Source organism: Antedon mediterranea, chromosome 4 (genome assembly GCF_964355755.1).
Source record: "Antedon mediterranea chromosome 4, ecAntMedi1.1, whole genome shotgun sequence".
In the NCBI taxonomy this organism is placed as follows: Eukaryota; Metazoa; Echinodermata; class Crinoidea; order Comatulida; family Antedonidae; genus Antedon; species Antedon mediterranea.
Genome location: NC_092673.1, coordinates 3,087,228 through 3,108,530, shown reverse-complemented (window position 1 = coordinate 3,108,530; position 21,303 = coordinate 3,087,228). Strand labels below are relative to the sequence as shown.

Genomic DNA, 21,303 nt, shown 5'->3' with positions numbered 1-21,303 from the left:
GTGTTACAGTACAACTTTGATAATTCATTGAGCTTATATATTATTAACTTAATTAGGGGATTAACTCTTAATCTCAGGGGATATGGATTGAACCCAACTTTCATACTGGAGGACGTGCTATTAAATTTAATTATTACTACACATAATAAGTCCTTGAGATACTTATGCATATTACTCAAGAAATATTCTCCCTTAGTGAAAAAGTATTCTACAATTTATTGTCATTTTATCGATGAAAATGGTTAATATTACAAAACAAATTATAGCAAAGTAATAATATGTTTTTATTATATAGTGAAAATGCATTAGTGTCATTAATACTTTATTTCTACTGTTTATTGACAATAATAAAGTTATTAAAATTGCTATTATTTATTCATCTATTATGATAGATGCAACCAAAATAATAATACAATCTATCTATCTATTAAAATTAAACTGGTTATTACACAATTTATTATTGTTAATGAAACGATATTATTAATTGTAAAGAAGGTACATAATTATATCAATTACATATGATAATTGACATAACTGGTACAGTAACTGAAGTACTGTGTATTAGGCGTTTCTTATTTTGTAAAATTGATTACCTATTATTACATGTTATTGTACTGTATTCTTTCTTTCTGATAACTACGCGACATTATATACACTACAGTAAATGCGATGGCATACAGTTATGTACACAAGTCTACAATTATCAGAAACCAGTTATAATTTTACTAAACATGCTTGCCAATCAAGCAAACTTATTGGATGATAAGTTTAATATTAACACATTCTGTAAGAGTAAAAGACAAAGTCCACAATAAACAAACAGAGGCTTATTCCTGTGCACTTTGTAACTCTGAGCCAACACATAAAACACTGCATTCATCCTTTATAACTCTGTATATATAATCGTGTTATTCTTTCTTGTAATAAACATAAATCTGTTATTGCCACTAAATCTGATGTAAAGTATATAATTGCTAAATGTTATTTTAATAATAATTTAAATATGCTAATAGTTTATAAGGTATCTTTTTACTGTAGACCATACAGATATTATAGTGAACTATAATATTTCTATGTGTAGACTTATGGTTTTCTTGAATAGGTCATTTTCATGTGTTATGTGAAGTTTGTTTATTTATTAAACCTATTCGAATTCTTAAAGATCTGTAGTACAGGATTATTTAATACCGTATATGAAAAGAAATGTTACATCAACATTATTATTTTGAACCCTTTGAATATACACCAATAATTCTATCATTATCAGCTTTAAGTATTATTCAAAAACCTTTTCAAATACTTTGGACATGAATTTAATCTGGTGGCAGACAACATATTTTTGTTTTCACAATTGTTGAATGGAATAGCATGCAACACCGTTTAGTAGGCATGAATTGAATGATTTTTAAAACCTATTCATTCTATTCGTAATGGAAACAAATGGATAAAATAGTGTGCACCTTGGAATGTAGGCCTACATAATTACAAAAATCGGAAAAATGATTTTTATAAATACATTATTGGAACAGTTTTCTTCCAAATAATTTCGGCCTGAATGACGAAAGATAACGATCATGTTTGTATACCGTTTTCTCACTCATGCTTCCGTCTTCCACACACCAGGCCTACACCATTGCCAAGTTCATACACGTACTTTAAAATATGCGATTCAGACAAATGAATATATATTTAAGCGTATGTATCGTGTAATCCTGGAACGCTACTCAAATATTCTATAATAATATTGTAAATGTGATAGAATTTAGGCTAAAAAGTTTGTGCAATGACGACCCTCAGTAGCCTAATGCTATAAATCTAGCCAGGTATGGTAAGTAGGCCTATCATGTCACTTACCTAGTGGTACGACGTTACGTGGTTCTTCACAGTAAGCCACTTTCCAAAAACACAACAGGACCAGTAAATATATTAAATGTAATCCCTCCATTTATTGTTTTAGTTTCTGTAGTTTCCAATCACCTGAAACACAAACATTTAAGTTTTAATACACGTTTTAACATCATAGCTTCTGCTCAGCAACCATTCATGTCTGCGGTGTCCTACCGCACTTCTACTGTAGCCTACACTGCCGGTCGTCTGACTGAGTGGACGATTTCTTATCTCGCGCGCTGTGACGACACAGGGACCACTTAATTAAGTTCATCAAACTTTTATGTATAAAGTAATGACATAGAATATTATATCTGCAAAATATTTAATATTCATTAATGAATACATCGCTTCCAAATTTACCTTTTAAATGGAAAACCTTATTATCACAAATTTCCAACATGCCAGCATGCCCGGTTTTGTCCTACATTAGATAGTTAATCGTAGAGGCAATTCAGTAAATCACAATTTAATTCGAATACTTAACGACCAGATAATTCAAGAGAAATATCCAAACGCATAGAATTGAGGCATTTGAGGCCTAGCTTTTAATATTACAGCGAACAACGGTATATTAACACAATATTCACGACCGCTTTGAACAGCATCGGCGACTGAATGAAATCTATACATTAAACTAATCACGACCTTTTGAAAGTAACGCACAGGAAAAACAGTGTTAGAACTAGCGAAGCATAAACTATATAGTATAGATTCACATTTGACCTTGGAAATCCGTTTTTAATAAGGTATTGCCAAATTATTATTGCCTATTTTCTAATAAAAGAAAGTCTCATGTTTCCAAATACCTTTGAATTAAAAACTCTTATTTAAGAATAAGATATTTTACGGTTGATCTATTAAGGGAAATTATGCCGACAATTACTCTTAAAACTTACCGACACTTGTTTTTTGAATGAATTTTATATGTGCCGTTTTCTCTACAGTGCATTTGGCTGTTATGACAGGGATCCTCTGTCTAGATTTATTTTCAAAAAGCATGCAAAAAGCTCTGACCATAAGAAAAGCAAACAATGTCTGTAGTATAAACGGAAAGTAAACAATATGATGAAGAAGCAATTGTGTCGTCCATATATCGGAATGGTACCGGTACGTCGGCACACTAATAATTCCGATTAGTTATATTATATATTTGAGATACTGTCATTCCCCTTCATCTACCTAAAAACCGAGAACCCAAAGTTCAGGTCGTCGGTAATGGTATCCCGGATGGTGCCGCTAAACATTATCTAATCCCCTTTTAGCGTTCTTTCAAATGCTAATGAGACTTATAATAAAGATATACAGGAACCTTAAATCTGCATTAACATAATTATTGATCACACATTCTACAATGAGGGGTAATTAAAACCCCTTGGTTATTTTCCGCAAGATCAATACAACTTAGACAAATTCCCTTATCCAGTTCCTAATACGTCTTCATTACAATAATAGTCCTTTAATGGAACTAATGTAGGCCTAAACGCTTTAGCGTTTAACGCATTATTCAGTTAGTTTATAGTGAAAGGCGATTGTCCACCGTTCAATGCTTGAAGTTTAAAACGGACTAATGCTGTTAATGGGGATATACTTCCTTGGGTGTAATGACTGCGATGATAGAGTGCGAAATTCTCTCTTCGGAGTTTTAAGCGAGAGGTTTATTTGTAGTAGGCCTATATTTTCACCTTTATTGTACACCCATGGAGCTCCATGGTACACCAGCTTACGCACTGGTACGTGTATGGTATTGGTATCGCACTACCGCTATTACTTCACCATTGTACCACAGACCATGATATTTATTTATTTATTTATTTGGAATTACACCTTTAGATCGGTGGCACACTTAGCACAAAGGTGCATCCTTCACAATATAAAATATAACAATTAACAGAAAAGTTAAAAAAAGGCAAAAGCAACTAACTATCAACCCCTATCCTACCCCCCCCCCCCCCCCAACTTACATCGATACATACAGTAGATCATTACTATTATATGATAATAGTTTTAGTACAGTATCGGTACTCAGTAGTAAAGTTATCGAAATATTGAGGGCGCTATTTGTAAATTTGGCACGTGAACCATTACAGTAAATTTTATCAGTATAAATATAAACATTAGTTATCAGCACTTTCACGGATAACTCCTTGTAATTGTATGGAATTATCTTTTTATTACTTTATTTACACAACATGATGCATTGCAACTTTCCTTAGAAAATAAATGTAGGGCTGGCATTCATTCATTAACCTAATTTCGCGTCACACCATATTGAATTATTGTCCCCATGGAAAAAAATGTTGATATTGATTTAGTTAAATACGATATTTTAATGTTAATATTTTGAGAATTATTCACTTAGATCAAAAATAGGATCGAGAAAACAAAAATGACCTGACAAAACTGTAATTTGAGAAAAATATTAGTCAAATTGCCAGACAATGGTTTTTGGTTATGATTTGTTTTCGTTTATTTTATTTTTTTTACAATAAAATTTAATACAAAAAAACAAGAATATCGACGTTTCGGAACCATCATGGAACCATTTTTTTGAATAAATAAATGAAATCATTATTTTCCCCTGGAAGAGAAATCTAACGATATAGTCACATCCCAAAACATGATTTAGGCGTGGTAAAAAAAAAAGGCGACCTACATTTATATCACACTGCCTATTTTAATATAAATTAATCCACGAGATTATATCTCTACGATCGATTGTGAACAATGATTGAGTGAAAATTGTGCTTTTATAGCTTTTTTTTCATTGAAAAGTAATTGCGTTTCTTAAATGACGATTACGAGTATGTTTGTTTTGTATGTTGTTCTATTGAGCACGATTAGGCCAAAATTGTGTTTAAGTTTGTTTCTTTTAATAAAACGTCCATGATGAGTTAGGCCTACTTTTTCCGTTGTTTGAGGACTCTCTATAATAATCAACATCTACATTTCTTTTTTTCGCGTACGAAACATTAATGTCGGTAAATTCTGAAGCAGTGTACAGACATGATTGCTCGGATTTTATTACTTCGTTTATTAAATGGGAGGAAAATTGAAGTCGCTTCGTCAGCAGACTATCACGTATACTTCTTTCCCGCTCAATCCTTACAGAACCCGAAACTCATCAGCCATCAACATGGTTTTTTTTTCGAACCACTTGCCTTCAAACTACCCGTCAAGTACTATCATTTGGCCATGTTAGAGTGTGATATGCCGTCGGATTTTTACGATAATTACGGCGCAACAGACAGAATAGATTTCTCAATTTCCTAATGAATTGTTATGTAAGCCAGTTATTCCGATAAGATATAACATAATCTAGAAAAAAAACCAATAATCGTAATTCTTATTGGTAAAACGTGCCCTTTTTTGTCGGTTTAAGGCACAACATGATTTTATGGCTGTTTTAGTGATATTTTTCTTAATGTAAAGCGAAATTTGCGCGTAATACAACTTACTTATATTGAATTCATAATGCCTAATGCTGTATACGGTTGAGTTTTTTAGGTTTCAATATACGCGTTGAAAAACAAGGTTCCCTATAGTTCTGAAGTTTTATAGGGGTTATGGAGGAAGGGTGGAGATGGAAATGTTTCCAGTACCGATGTAAAATACATTAATCCCGATGGTTGACGATTGCAACTAATAATATTACTAACAAAAAATGCCGACAGGGATTGCATCCGTAGAAATTTTACAAAAATAATCGCTCATAATAATCCTCGAATTTCTCATCTTTTTATATTCATAATATCCAAACCCGACATTTTTACAACTTCCGTTACCTATCATATCAATGTTTAGCGTTACATCCAAGGCGGTGTGAACTTGCATGCTATTTCATAGCACGTTACATGCCAGCCCCTTGAGGTTCATTTATTATGGGTAATTGCTGTGGCCGCGTTCGAAGTGCGAAAGGGGTCGGTTGCGGCAGGTGCAGAAGATCCTTTTACGAGTAGATTGGTCGTAAGGGAACTGCGGCAATTGCCGTTCTGAAACTCGAGTACTATTTCTATCAATATGATGCGGCTTACGATGTATTAAAGTCTTACAAATTGTACATGTTTTTCTCTTGCATTACATCGACCTTACGACCGTTAACGTAACAACTTTCTGCCAATCATTATTATTACTGATCGCTGAGCTAACAGCGAATTAGGTGTTTATTAATAATAAAACCCATAGTCGGGTTAAAACGTCAAGTTCGTGTATGGGAAGTTTGTTTGATTTTCCTCGGCAAGATCCATTTGCAACGCCTGGTAAACACTTGTTTTAGGCACCACGCTGTTCCCAGAATTTAACCCTTACTAGATATCGCTCTTGCCATCTTGATTGTATTAGTCTCCGTGGCTTGAAACCAACCCTTTAAGTCCACCATTGAAATGAAATGCCATGCCGCATTGAGATTTTTTTAAATAAAAGTCTCAATTTGACCGTAGGATGATCATCAACATTGTTAGCCTACATTTGGTAGGCCTATACAAAGTTTGAATTCTATTCAACACTATAGCTCACCAACTCTAGCCTAACAGTCTAAATGACCGGACTGACAACAAGGGCGGAAGAAAAGGTTATGAAATGAATTGGACGATGATACTGTAAGAGAGCCAGCAATATTCAATTAAAAAAATCATAGAAAAAAAAATAAGCAGACGAACATTGTGTACTTTACCTGTAGGCCATATACTGGTTCAGAATGATCATACGAGCTACGGCAGTTGAATGTTATCAGACGTATTGCCATTTCTTGTTTGATGTTTAAATTGTCATCTCATTTGCTGTTTATTTAACAATTACAATGCCAAGAACTTTATACACATCATAAACGTCGATTATCGAACAATAAAAGGTGTTATGGTGTAAATATAACGGTTTTATTGAACACTTTTGTGTCTGATAAAACGAATAAAACACTTACCTTATAAAACAAAAATAATAATGAATTTAGATAGCTCCAATAGTATGCAAGTCCATCGATGGATAACGAATGAGTGACGGATAGTGTGCTTGTGACCAACCACTCGACAACAATTGTTTGTACGGTATATTCGGTCACACGAACGCAATTCGAAAGCAACACGAATGCCCTATGGTTGTGATAAAGTCTATTTATTCCACTCGTAAAATAAACAAATCAAAATGTACATTAACAATCACGGTTTGGTGCAGTGTTAGTAAGCAAACTGGCCGAAATAGTTAAATAAATTATTTGTGACGAACAGTATAATATCCAACATCAATGGTTCAACGAAATAATCCAAAGAATAGGTGAAGTAATGCTAAGCGTTGCTCCGCCAACTACAGAACGTACAATAAAGTATATTTACTTAACTGCTTTGGCGCTGTTGACACGATCTATACTCTCACAACCTATCAAATACCGTCAAGATAATGCTTTTCGTGTAGGCCTAACAATTGGATGTCGTTATGCGAACACGGGAGACTTTAAGCAAATGAGGAGGAGGAGGCCGGAGACTAGGGAGGAGGTTCGTCAGCATATGGACCAATGCTACGAATCATTCGGATTCAATTTCCCAATCGCTACGGGTGTTTGTTCCGTACTTGCACTTAGTATTGGAACTTTAAAATCTCTCCTGGTGTGAACATTGAAGAACCGATTTAAATCCGTTTAAATTCATGGCGTTCTAATAAGACGTAATTAGTCGTTATGCCGCAGATGTGATCACATTCAATTACGATCACGGTGGAAATACAACCAACATATTTTCTGAATGGTGTCCTGACAATTTAATGTTTTTTTAGTATAAAAAATCATCTTTGTCTGGTAAAAACTGATTAACCTCTATAAGCCTAATTTTCATTTAAAAAAATTCCTATTTTCCTTACAAATAACTTTGTAAGGAAAGGAAAGCTCTGCCAAACTTTATGTGACAAAAAAATGTGATGTGATTATATACCGGTATACATGATGATGTCATATCACTACCATATTTTGGCATATCACTACCATATTTGGGCACACTTTTTTGTCAAACTAGTTTGACAGTGTAGACAGAGCTTAAAGGTAACTGGTATTGTTTTTTTTAAATACGACACGTGGTTTTGAGTGTCGCTGATAAATACCACCGTATCACACATATGCTACCCAATATTGTCAGTTGAAGTTTCGTGCCCCGAGCTTTCTTAAATTTGTGACGTCATCAAACTTTTAAAACGTCTCATGTTGTTTCACGATAAATGGTCTGAGCTTTCTTAATATGACGTCATCACAACTTTTAGTGTAGTTATTTCTTAATGTCCATAATCTACAGATGTTGTTGTAGTGATCCAATCTTGTAGCTAGCTCGTGAGCAATGATTATCGTATTTACAATCATAATTATTTATAAAAATAGTCGTATTGTGAATGACATATTTTGTTTTACATTAATTGAAATATCAATATTTCGCATTCGAAAACATTTTTTTAATTGGTGTGAGGTAGTTAAATGTTAGCCTGGAGAAAATTCTGAAGTGATAAATATACATAAATCGATCAACCTTTGATGACCCTTAATGAGAAATAAAAACTTCCTACACAACTTTTATAATATTGCATGTTTGTGTGACATAACGATGGTGCAGACACATTCGCATCATCGAACGTTTGTTTACCGTATTTAGTCTCGTATTTTAGGCTATATAGTTGTGATAGGCCTATTATTAGCCTATAAAGGCCTACGTTATTCCTTTCCGCCTCAATATTTAAACAAAAATAAATTATTAACTAGTAATATAGGCCTACTCAATAAAGTGTAGGCTTATCTGTTTATGACAAGATTCGAACCAGTGACTTCGCAAACAAAATAACAGTACTACTTTAGTGGGCCTAGTCATTCACACATTATAATGCTAGCTATTATGGTAGGTCTACCATACAAGTATGATGAGCGTTATTCATTATTTCACCGTTTGAACATCACATAATGCTCCGTAGCGGTACCGGTAGTTATCTGATCGAATCGTCAATCGGAAAGAAAAATTACAGTCCCGACTATTATTCATTCAACTATGGTACGCCCCAAAGGTCAAAAACATGCGCGCATTTCAAGTACCTATACACCTGCCGAGGAGAACAGCACACATCACAATCATGTTCAAACGATTACCTTAAAGTATGTCACATTAACCACGGTAATGACACTTTATAACTAATGAAATGATATATACCGAGAAACCCTGTATATTACACAATTTATCATGTCAAAAATAACTTGCAGCTGGTTTACATGTTTCTAATGAATAGTTAACTTTTTATTCAGTTCCAGTTAATCATACAGAATCTAAAAAACAATACATAATCGGTCGATGAAGAAACATGGTCAATTATCCCTCGCAGTCGGTTCATTAGTCAATATGTTTTTCTATGTCCGCAAATTTCAAAAACGGATCTTTAAGTTTTAAAGCGAATCGCAAGCAATGAATTACCTAACGGGTATGATGATCAAATACGATACACGTATTCAATGAAGGAAATTTTAGATTCGTGCCAGTTTTAAAAAAATGAAAGAAGCAATATTACATATAGAAAGAAGTCAATATTAAACGACTGAATACATTGATTGATATTTGTATCTTGCTAGTCCTTGGCCTACATTTTGTATTCATAATACAATTTTAACCACTATTTTAGGCCTAAAAAATAAATTGAGAAAATGTATTGAAATATGTGTAGAATTATCATTAAGTGAATGAAGAGGAAGGGGTTAAACGTATTTTATTAGTGTAACATAACTTCACAGAGTTCATGAATATCGTAATATTTGAACTAAATATATTGTTTTATTTTATATTTATTCGTTTTAAGCCGGCCAATCGAACCGGCTATATTCCGTTTTGCTAAACTGTGTGTTCACATAAATTCTCTCTTCACTCTGTGTCCATGTAATCCAATCTTAGGGCATAAGAAACTGTAATCAAAAATAATACGTGAAGAAGATAAATCGACATGCGATTTTTAGCATCATTTCATAGAGGCTTAACCATTAAAAATCACATTTACGAAGCCAAGACGGTATGATGAGAAATTACCCGTGAAATCCCGACCGTGACAGAGATGCGCGCATGATAAATGGGGTCAGGTAAGTTCAACCTCATCATTAACTGGTGGAATAACTATTCCATTCTCTTGTGATAACATATCCTCACTTTGGGCTGCTTCTTCCATTTTGTTTATGCAAAGGTTATGCTAAACATGTCGTTGTTCACATGTACCTGCCGAGCGTACCTGTCTAAGCTATGAATATACAAGACACCCTCGGCCATTTTGGTGTTTAAACATGTCTGGAATCTACCCAAAACACGACTCAAAGTTGCATGAAACGTCAAAATGTATTTTGATCCATATCATTTTATAGAATATCGCAGTAGGACGGTAAATGCCATTTACATTTCATTTTACATTTTAATTAAAACGGCATACGTCCCACGACGTCCTAATAAACGACAACGCCTTTGATTGGTCAAAAGATTAAGAACATTGTAAACGAACTAACTTTCACTCATCGTGAGGCTTTCCACGCACATATTCTGTTCACCCCCAAAAATGCAGACAAGATTCAAAGAATGAGGTGGTTGTGGTTGTTAGAAACAGTCACGTCACACCTTCTGAATCGATACCATGCTTAATTAGGCCTATATATACGGTAAAATTCGAAATCGACCTACACTAAAAAACAACTTTTACCTTGTGGCACAGTAATCACAACCGCAATATGTTTCTGTACCTCGTAACTAGGCTAAACGTACTCTTTGGGCCAAAAGGTTGGCGCAATTTAACCGCGCAACAAAGGAATATGAAATTTCATTTTTTAAACCGATACCATCATAGTACTTGAAGCTGGCGGAAAAAATCTAAAAACCCATCGAATGTGTGTAAATGCATCAGTATCAATCGTTGAATATTAATATTTTCATATCATTCTCTGTAATAAAAGACTTTTTGATTGATGCTGTCTACTTCATTCATTCCGTAGCCTAGATTCCAGTCTTTTAAGTCAATTGGTCATTGTATTCTTTATCGTTGCCGCTTTGATTCACCGCCAAGTATTTATGTAATGTGCGCTAATCAAGTAAAACATAATGCATCCTAATACAGGAACATCACAAGAGGTTTGACGTCTACTTAATAATAGCAGCTCATATGAATAACAAAAATCACAATATGATAAATATTTTATAATAATAAGCTAGACCTACCAGAGGCGATGATGAGATCGTCAGCCGGAAAACAAGCATCAGGCCTGTAGCAACTCAACGCGCATGGTTTATTTATATTTCCGCTAGGCCTAAAAATGTTGATCACCCGTGGATCCTTGGCCCTCACCTTTAGATGAGAAGACAGGCCTTTGTGACACACCGCAATTGTTTAGACTACCAAACCACTGCCATTACCGAGGCTGGTATGATAACAGATGGATTAGTTGAGGGTGATGTGTTCCGACTAATCACTTCTGTCGCACTTCTCGATTTCTGTCAATGCATTTTTACTTTTAAAGACCAGCAATAAAGTTTTTTACAAGGCTAATTTGTAATAAAATTAGACAATAAATCGATTAAAAGTAAATTAACTGATCAATCAATCAATCAATCACATGGCAAATTAATACAAATCAACATCCATCCAAAAATTAATACGGATATGGTGAATGTATCGTGCATGATAACTGAATTTTTTAACGTAGCTTTCCAAAAATAACACCATACATTTAAAAAATAAATTTTGTATGTACAGTGAGATTAGACTGTTTCAGATCTAGTTTGTGTAGGGCAGGAGGCGCCTGAATCCGGGATGACTGAAACACAATTAATGCTGACCGGGGTTCAATTATTAGACCGTTTCCTGGCGTATCCCGTTACTTCGGTTTGTGGGGGGTTTTTTTTTGGCATGGTTGGACCATTTTATCGTATTAGTTTATATGTACAGCGCTTAGAGGTTTCACAACATTAGGCGTTATATAAATCCAGGATATTATATTATTATATTATTAAACTTGGAGAAACTAGATGACAGCACTCAGACATATTTTAATACAACAAGCAACCAGTGATTAAACCATTAAGTAAGGGATAAGCCAACTAAAGATATAACACATAAACGAGGGTAATTATACTAAAACTATTTGACAAATTAGAAGATTTATTAAAGGCGCATTAAAACGTGTCAAGTTGACAAATTACGCTAGGCCTCCTTCAGTGACCTTCTAGGAAAGGCAATCTCCCGGTATGTTAAGTGTGAAAAATTGATCATAATAGTATGTTAAAATTAATGTTTTATTATGCGTGTCGTTACGGTATTCTTTGATGCGGTACATCGCGCCCTTGCTGCTGCAAAACACGTACCGTAATACGTAGATATTATTACCGTCGTCGGTTCAGTTTGACTTGTATCTCCCATCATGACAGGTCTATTGCCATTTTGATTACCATACCTATCGATCTTTAAACATCATACAGAATAACATTGCAAAATCATCTCACTCGTCGGTTCGCAACAGCGGTTCATTATCAGCTATTCAAAAATGTATCGGCATGTAGTTGTTGTATCAGGTGAGATTATCAACACATAAGACAAAAATACATCCAAGATGTTTGTTTTCGTCACGGCTCATAAGTATAGAAAATTCATAAATGTCAGACGGTGTGCGTGATGTTTTAATGCCAATTTACACAGACGCCCGGTAACGGTAATACAAAATGATATAGAATCTATGGTCGTGTTTATACAACACCCTAAATCATTCTTTATGACCGTTTTTACACACACAGATTCCAGCTTAGGATAGATACAGATTATATATACGTGGGACAATATCGGTACAATAACGCGGTATTCCGCTTCTCGTTATCACACAGGCGAGCGGTAACGGTAAAAAATATAGAATCTATTCATTATGACTATTTACACACAACGCGGAGTGGAGGAGGGGCGTTTTCCGCTCAGGATAAATGCAGATTCTATGTGGTACAGGCTACGTGGTTTTCCGCTTACCGTATACCGCTCGTCTGTGTAAATTGGCATTTACACGGATTAAACACCGCGGTACTACTGCAGCACCAGAAATAAGTAAACTTATTTCTCCATGCAACAACACATGGCGCAATAAAGAATGTGTTCTGTCCCCGGGGGTGGCAGACTAATGCATTTGTGGCAAGTTATGTTTATTTATTTGTATATAACCATCACCTGGCCTGAACAAGTGAAAAACAAAAGTTATCTGTGGGCTTTTCAAACGGTGAATGAAAAAGAGTGGTTTGTAGGCCTACGGCATGGAATTATTCAAAAGCTGATTCAGCATTGATAAGTTAAGCAGGCTTTGTGTGTTTAAGAAGTTTATAAAATGCCTTTTAACGTTTGTTGTTTTAAACTTTGTAAACAATCAAAAAGTTCGTTGACAATAATTGTTGTTATTACATTGTAATAACCAACTATGACGTAGTACGCCGTCGTGAATACGAGAGTACATCTTAAAAAAACTTTGCCTCAGTAAAGTAGAAAAAAGAAGTGGTGATAGAGCTATCCAATAACCATTTTAAAAATTAAATTTACTGCAAAATTCGAGTTTTATAATAACATTTAAAATTTGTTTAGATTATATCTAGCATACTCATAATTCCTTAGTGGAATTTTATAAAAATTAATTCATATTTTATTACGGAACTAAAAGGGGACACATCGGACGTTTGGTTCAGGGCTCAGCACTGCTATAACTAAATCGACAAATTAAATCCAATACAACTCGGTAATAATAATTAGTAAACGGAGAAATCAAATTAGACACCAAAGCGCATACTTCTTCGATGCTTGGGTTTAAATTCATCTTCACGGCACCTTATCTCAAATCAAAAACTATCTAGGTCGGTGAACATAAACGTATCGAATAGAAACTTAAAACTTTCGTTCGGTGACAAATCACATGTTCAGCAAATGCAAACTGAATCCTACTTCAATCTCCTCGTCGGAAATCAGACAAAACCAATCAAGGGACGGAAGGCTGATCCGAGAGTACATGTATTTGTTTTACACCCTGCTGGCAATATCATAACTGGTTTGGAAACAGCTTACACGGTTCAGCCTGGTTCAAATTCGTGTTCGTATGTCGTGCCTGGGGCGCACCGAGCATCGGGTTGCCGACAAGGCCATAATTGTGTCCACAATCTATTCTCGTATTTATTTTGTTGCAATCAATTCACCTCATATTGACTATTTACTGGGATCCATATTGGTTTATCAATTCATGCTTAAAGTTCTAAATCATGCGATGGGTTTTGAAATTACCATTTAATACATTTGCGTAAATGATTAAACTAAGTTTGAAAAACTCAGTTTTACACCCAGGCCTTTGTGTACCGGTAAATTTTTATTACGGTAAATAAAACAATAAAAAACGTAATATCATCATTAGATTTATTTGAGAATAATTAGGCATAGTGAAAATGTAATTTAGATACATAACACCATGATAATGATGACAATGACGGGGGAGATGTGACGACGGCTATACGACAAACGGTGAAGATGAGGACGACGAATATTATGACAACGAATATTAAGACGACAACGAATATTATGACGACGACGACGACGAATGTTATGACGACGACAATGGTAAAGATGCCGACTACATGAGGACGAATATTACGAAGATTATGAGCATGCGGCGACCGAACGACACGGTTGATGGTCTAGAGAAAAACAACTTATTGATGCTTTTAACGTCAACACCATTTTTACGTAATCGCTCCTGAAGACGAGTGACACTGTCGACATTCATCATCTTTTTTATTTAATGATCAAACCTGAGCAGCAGCAGAAGACTTTGATTTCGATCTGAACTCAGATGGGTTCCGTCACCTTTCGTTCGGTCACCTGTCTGACAAATTGACCAACCGATTTAAAACAAACACTTCGCCAAGTTGCAAATTATATTAATCGTATTCGCCATGTGGTGTCCCCTTTGAAGTGACGTCACTCACTTTCATATAATATATCCCTTTCATATTTATTGTTTAATATTAAGTATGGTAAGCATAACCTGCCAAAAAATGCAGATTGATGGAAAAGTAAATGTTCAACGCAGTGCTTGGTACGTAACGGTGTTTAGTATTCGTTACCTCAATTTTTCATATCGTCGATTGCGGTTCTTAAGTTTTTTTCCGTCACTGCATTTTTGTTATGAGAAACGCATTTTATGTATGTTTTTCATTATAAGATCATAAAAAATAATAAATTCCATCAAAGCCATTGCAAGGAGTACATAGTGCATTTATTAAGAGATGTGCGCCAGTCTAAATCACCGCGGACTGTCCTAATGTTGTAACATTTGCTGATGTTGATGGAATTATATTAGAAGTTGTCAAGAAAAGCTAAACTACACGCGCGCGTATGTGAAATGTACGTGGTGAGAGTGGTAACCACATAATACTCTTTAAAAACTACACGAACTAATGAGGAATAATAGTGTGTAACAACACAAAGAAACAATAGGCCTATATAAAATAACCTCTCTAAGTTCAAATTCAAATGTAGGCCTACGCTTCTCTTCAAAATGCACGATCACAGTTATCAACATATTAATGTAGTAATCTCTGTTTGCGATTATCAAACTTAACAAAGAACTCACAGAAATCATTTGTGAAGTTTATACACTGAATGTATTAATTCAGAACTAAAAATACTACGTCGTAAATGTTCTACAAATGATGTGAATAAAGTCAGGAATATGAATAAACTTTCCGATCATCTGTAGGCCTAGCCCTTGAATACAATCATCAAATAACGACGTCTGGTGATATGTAGGCCTGAATGAATGTGAGGTACACATACAACAAAGCCAAATACAGCATTTTTAGTAATTAAAAGAAAAATGTGTTAGGTCTAAAGTCGTTAAAAGTGATAATATGAAGAGCAAACACGCACAATTATGATTGACATAATTATTAAACTCATTCTGGTGACGAATCGGTTAGAGGTGGTGAGGCCTGGTCTAGCATCACATTGTTTAATTATTAATGTATATCTTAATGATAGTGATTATGATTTTTTTTATGGGAAATTGGCGCGTCGCAGGTCAACATTAATGTGACATCACAAGAGTGAATTAATGATAGACGCTGCTACTGACCGGCCGCGCGTTCTCATGCGTCGATGGCGACAAAATGTCTGCAAAAAGTATATTCAACGCGTACTAAAAAATATATATTACCAATTAATTATTTAAGTACAATAATCAGCATACTTGATATTGATTAGTATTACATCAATGTGTAAAATATTTACATATACATCGTTGATGCGCGCGCATAAACAATATCATCGTGTGAACGCAATGCGTGTGTCCAACGATTTTCCTATCATTATTATGCATACGGGTATTATAATGACGTTTTTTCACATGTTACAAAACACTAACCTATGTATAAAGCTCTGTCAACACACTATCAAAGTTTGATGTGCCCAAATATGGTAGTGATATGCTTAAATATGGTATATGATATGATGTCATTACCATATATAGGCACATCACAATTTTTTGCCACATAAAGTATAGTGTAGACAGAGCCTAAAAAGTGAAGCTGAAAGTGTGAGTGTGTGTTGAATTGGGTTATCAAATATCCTCCTTCTCACACCTTTTGATAATGGACACCTGTCATAAGGTTGGTCAAGGTTAATTATACAATAATACTGGTCACTGTGGTCACCATAAGACATGCCACGCCTGGTAACTGGTTCACGCGTAGTGGTACACCTAAGATGACCTATGGTCAGCATAATAAAGGAAGTTACTATGGTTACTGGCCAGGGGTTCTGTGGTAGGCCTCCTGTACACGCCCATGGTCACTGACACGTCACATGGTCACTGGCACACATGGTCATTGACACCCGTACGGTCAGTAATAGGCAATCGCAGGCCTTTGATCAAGTTTATATTTAAACAAAGCTTAAAACATGTGTGTGTTTTCAAATAAAAGGTCAAATTATACCTTTATCTGGATTAATTCATTTATTTTGATTAATTTTTCTTCAAATAGCCTATTAGTGAATTCTCATTAAATACAATATGTTGTATTACTCAGTACGGTATATACAGTACAACAATATGTAGGCATATTATGCAAACACTAGTGTATGATCATACATTTTTTTATATAGGCCTACTGTCTTTTTAAATACCATACAATTCCATTTTATCTTTTAATTTTAAAATCTATGAGTGAAAATGCAGTTCACATTGTTGATAAATGACAACAAAAACCAGATCTATAATAATAATCTTGTAAACAACAACACTATATATATTACCATGTTTTTTTTATTGCCAATTAATGGTCAAAATGAGACGAGTTTAAAATACCCATCTATCATAATAAAGCACAGAATAGAATAAATGATTTTTTTCTGTGACGTATGGTAGCTAGTTAGTAACCTAGCACTGCTAATCCACTAGCATTAGTGCTAAGCCTAAAATAATTAGTTTTTTAATCACGATATTTGTATTTGTTTTTCTTCTTCTCAAGAATCTAAAACCAATTTGAAGGCATCAGTATTGCTGAGGCAAATAAACACTGGATGTGTTTCTAAAGCTCGGTCTACACTATCAAACTACTGTGACAAAAAACTGTGATGTGCCCAAATACGGTGTTGATATGCACAAATATGATAGTAATAAGTTTTCATCATATCCATATATGGGCACATCACATTTTTTCTCACATTAAGTTTGATAGTGTAAACGGAGCTTAAATCCATGTCCCAATTTGTCTCCCTGCTGTGTCCTTTCTCTACACACATTGGGGTAGGAAAACAAATTTGTCCAAAGTGAGTTATCTAATATTATCTGAATGAGGTAATAAAATTGAAGACATTACATGCAGTCTACAGGAGCAATATAAAACATATTCAAATGTTCCCAAACATTACACCTGTATTTTTGTTTTTTTTTCTGACTTCACTGTCTATGATATTCATACAAGGCAGCTAATGCGAGTACATATAGGCAGTTTAAATAAAAATATTCCCCTTTGGTTTGTGTGGGTATGTCTCCCTACATGTAGCTATACACCTGGAGTTCTTTGGGGCATTAAGTGAATTATCTTTAAGTATCTATTGTGAGAAACATCTTTTAAATCGCCTATTTATATAAACAGGAACCATTGAATTTAGATTGAGCACCAAGATGACCCGGCTAACAGTCAGTAAACTTAGCTTTAGGCTTAAGTTCACCATTGGCAAATATTGTCAATAGGCAACCATTCTGCTTGCTTATGAAAATCATGAAAACCACTTTCCCAACGGCCTAGGAAATCAGAGCTTAGATAAACATAGCTTGCACAAACTTGAACCCGATTGACTTTAACAAATCTTAACATCTTTTGAAGCAAAGAATTAAAATTGAATACAGCAATATTGGAATGTTATCTTTAGAGCGTTTCTGTGAAAGTAAATTGGGAAAGTTATATACTCCTAAATGACTTATCAATTGTTTGTATAAATCTGTGAGTATCAAACTTTAATGGAAAAAATGTATGCAGTATCGGTATGTTGATAAAAAGAAAAATAAGAAAGAAAATAATGTACTGTATTATCATTAATAGAAATAAGGATAAGTTACTGTTTCAGTATAATTCAGTAGGCATATGTATTGTCAATTTTATTTTGATTAATATCTATACATATGGCCTATACAGTTTATGCTCTACTATAAAAAAATGTACCCAATATGACAAGAGAAAGGCCTAGTCCTGGGGAAAGGCCTACACCAATATTGAATGCTATTGAATTGGTTTAGCAATTAGCAATTACTTGAGCATTGGAATATAGTCATATAAAATATATATTTCATTGAAGAATACAATTTATAAAGCTCTGTCTAAACTATCAAACTTTATGATGATGTCATATCACTACCATATTTGGGCATATAACTACCATATTTGGGCACAACACACTATAAATCATTAGTTTCATTTTGATATGTTCAAAAGATAAAAACAACGCTGTCTTTAGTGTGTGCACAATATATTGAACTGTGAGTGTGATGCCCCTTCTGGGACCCCTACAATATAACACCTTTTATACTTTGTTACGTTCAATGAAAAAATTGAATAAATAAATACATCTGTAACACAAATACTGTGATTCTGATTATGCAGCTGGTTTGACAAAATTAAAAGCCAGACTTGTAGGGCCTCCAATTCTTTTAACTGCTTTTGCATTTAAACAATAAACTTATGAAGCATAAACTAAAGAAACATGGCTACCTATAGAACGAGTTAAAACTTGCACAAAATCTCTACATTTCGCTTCCTGTGAAATTCAGCAATAAAAACAGAAATGAATTGTTCTTTTTTTTGATTGACACTCAATATCGCGCGAATAAAGTTGTAATTTTCTGCCCGAAGGTTCACAGTTGTTTGCGCTTCATTTAACCAGTAAACAATTGAAAAACCAATATGTACAACAAACACAACACTTCGCATTCAACAATTAAGGCAGAACATGGTTTTAATAGGTTATTTCTTTATGCTTAACATCACATGTTATTCACTTGAATTTAATACAAGATCAAGACTCATTGATTATGGTGATAATTGATAAGCACGCTGGAATTGAAAAATAAAGTAATTCCTTCACGATAAAACACTGTGAACTCCGGTTTACTTACAATACAATGGAATACATAAACTTATCTAACGCTAGAAATCGGTGATTCTAACAGATATATAACGCTTTCGAAGGATTTAAAAAGATCTTATTTTGCTTATCAGGATTCTGTGGTTTAATACGATAATAAATCAATGGATTTTGTAACATATAAGAATGGAATTACAATGTTTAACTAAAATCCGTTTTAATATATTGGCAAATCAACATTGACATATGTCATTTAAGGGTTATTTCTGGTCAAATAAAACAGATAATTCTACCAGTCTGATTTTCAATGAAAATAACACAATATATAATATAGCACTATCAACTTTTTCAAGTAATTTCTAAAAATTAATGAACAAATCGAGAAAAAATATAGAAATCTCAACATGGGTGTGAATACACTTATGGATATTACAGTAATTTTTATTTCAAAAAGCTATTAGTTAATTATTCTTAATTATTGACATTTTATTTATCAATATTTCATTTGCTTTGATGTGGACAGAGACAGACAGACAGACAGACAGCTAAATGATAACCATCTATAGTTTTAAATAATACAATATTTAAGTTTAACAGAAAGGAATTGTAATACAGTACAATATTATAATAATTATGATAACATTTCTTTCCTCTGATAGAAAAAAAAACTAAAATAAACCATTGAGGATTAACAAGTTAATATTTTCTGAACAAAGAAATTTCTAAAAAGTAATTTTAAGAATTGCATGCAAAAATAGAGAAATCACTACCTGGCCTGCCAATATTGATGGATAAGAAGAGGAAAAATCTTAAGTAGAAAACATTTTGGGTAGAAAAATCTAATTATGATATTCATTTATACCGTAACTATTATATTATAATTAGGATAGAATTTGTTTTCTTGAAAGAAAATGACTATGAGTATGATTATTTTCTGTATTCCATGACATGTTACAACTAGAAGACAATATGAACCAAAAAGAAAGAATCTTGTTAATTTTGTATTTATGATCAATAAACGAATAACATGAAATCATTACATGATTAAACCATACTCTATCAACATGGCTGCCTTTAAACACACATTAATATAGCTTCATATGTAATGTGATCTGCCGTTCAAAATCTGCAGTGTGATCCACTTGAGATTGAATTGGCCGTTCATTGATTCTCATTGAAATCTGATAAGACAATATCTAGGCAAACATGAGCCTAGAGTGTTTATCACATATTAATTTCATTATCAGGTATTGGTATATATTTTAAAGTTGTCAGTCATACAGCCTAGCCATCAAACGTGAATCACAGAAAACGCATTCCTTATGACATAGCAATTCCTTGCATCCACGGAACCGTTTAGACACATGGGGCGATCTAGACAGGACACCTCAACCTCCTAGGGTTCTCAAAGCCTTGATCTTTCTACCGTAACCCTGTTTTGAAATGATCTATAATTAGTCTATCACCCATAAGTTAAGTCTGTACAATCTTCAAGTTATTTTTTTATATTGTTTGTGGTGAGTTGATAGGATGTGGACTTTATGATATAGAAGATAAAGATTAGGAAAACAAACATTAAATTCCATTTGAGCACATTTAATGATAATTTAATAAAGAAAACAAAAACATTTTCAGAATGTGGAAGAATGGTGTTTAGCCCAAAGCTAAAACAATCAAATCAGGAATTTTAATAAATTGTTGTGAAAGAAAAACTTTAAGAAATATATTGACTGTATTAGTATCTTTCTCCTTCTAAATTCCAATTCTTGAAATAAAATAATATAT

At 33.8% G+C, this 21,303-nt stretch overlaps 1 protein-coding gene across 2 annotated transcripts in view; it reads right to left on the bottom strand.

The window, feature by feature from the left end:
• LOC140046272 (fibroblast growth factor receptor-like 1) overlaps positions 1-7,180 on the bottom strand; it is a 55,044-nt gene extending 47,864 nt beyond the window's left edge. The window contains exons 1-2 of one of the 2 annotated variants that reach the window (XM_072090851.1): positions 6,806-7,180; positions 1,855-1,977 (exon numbers count right to left, since the gene is read on the bottom strand). In XM_072090851.1, the coding sequence (XP_071946952.1) occupies positions 1,855-1,945 (91 nt within the window). In that variant the 5' untranslated portion in view covers positions 1,946-1,977; positions 6,806-7,180. Of the gene's footprint in view, positions 1-1,854; positions 1,978-2,250; positions 2,679-6,805 lie in introns of those variants that run through there. The other variant, XM_072090850.1, reaches the window with a different exon arrangement.
• Positions 7,181-21,303: the final 14,123 nt, after the last annotated feature.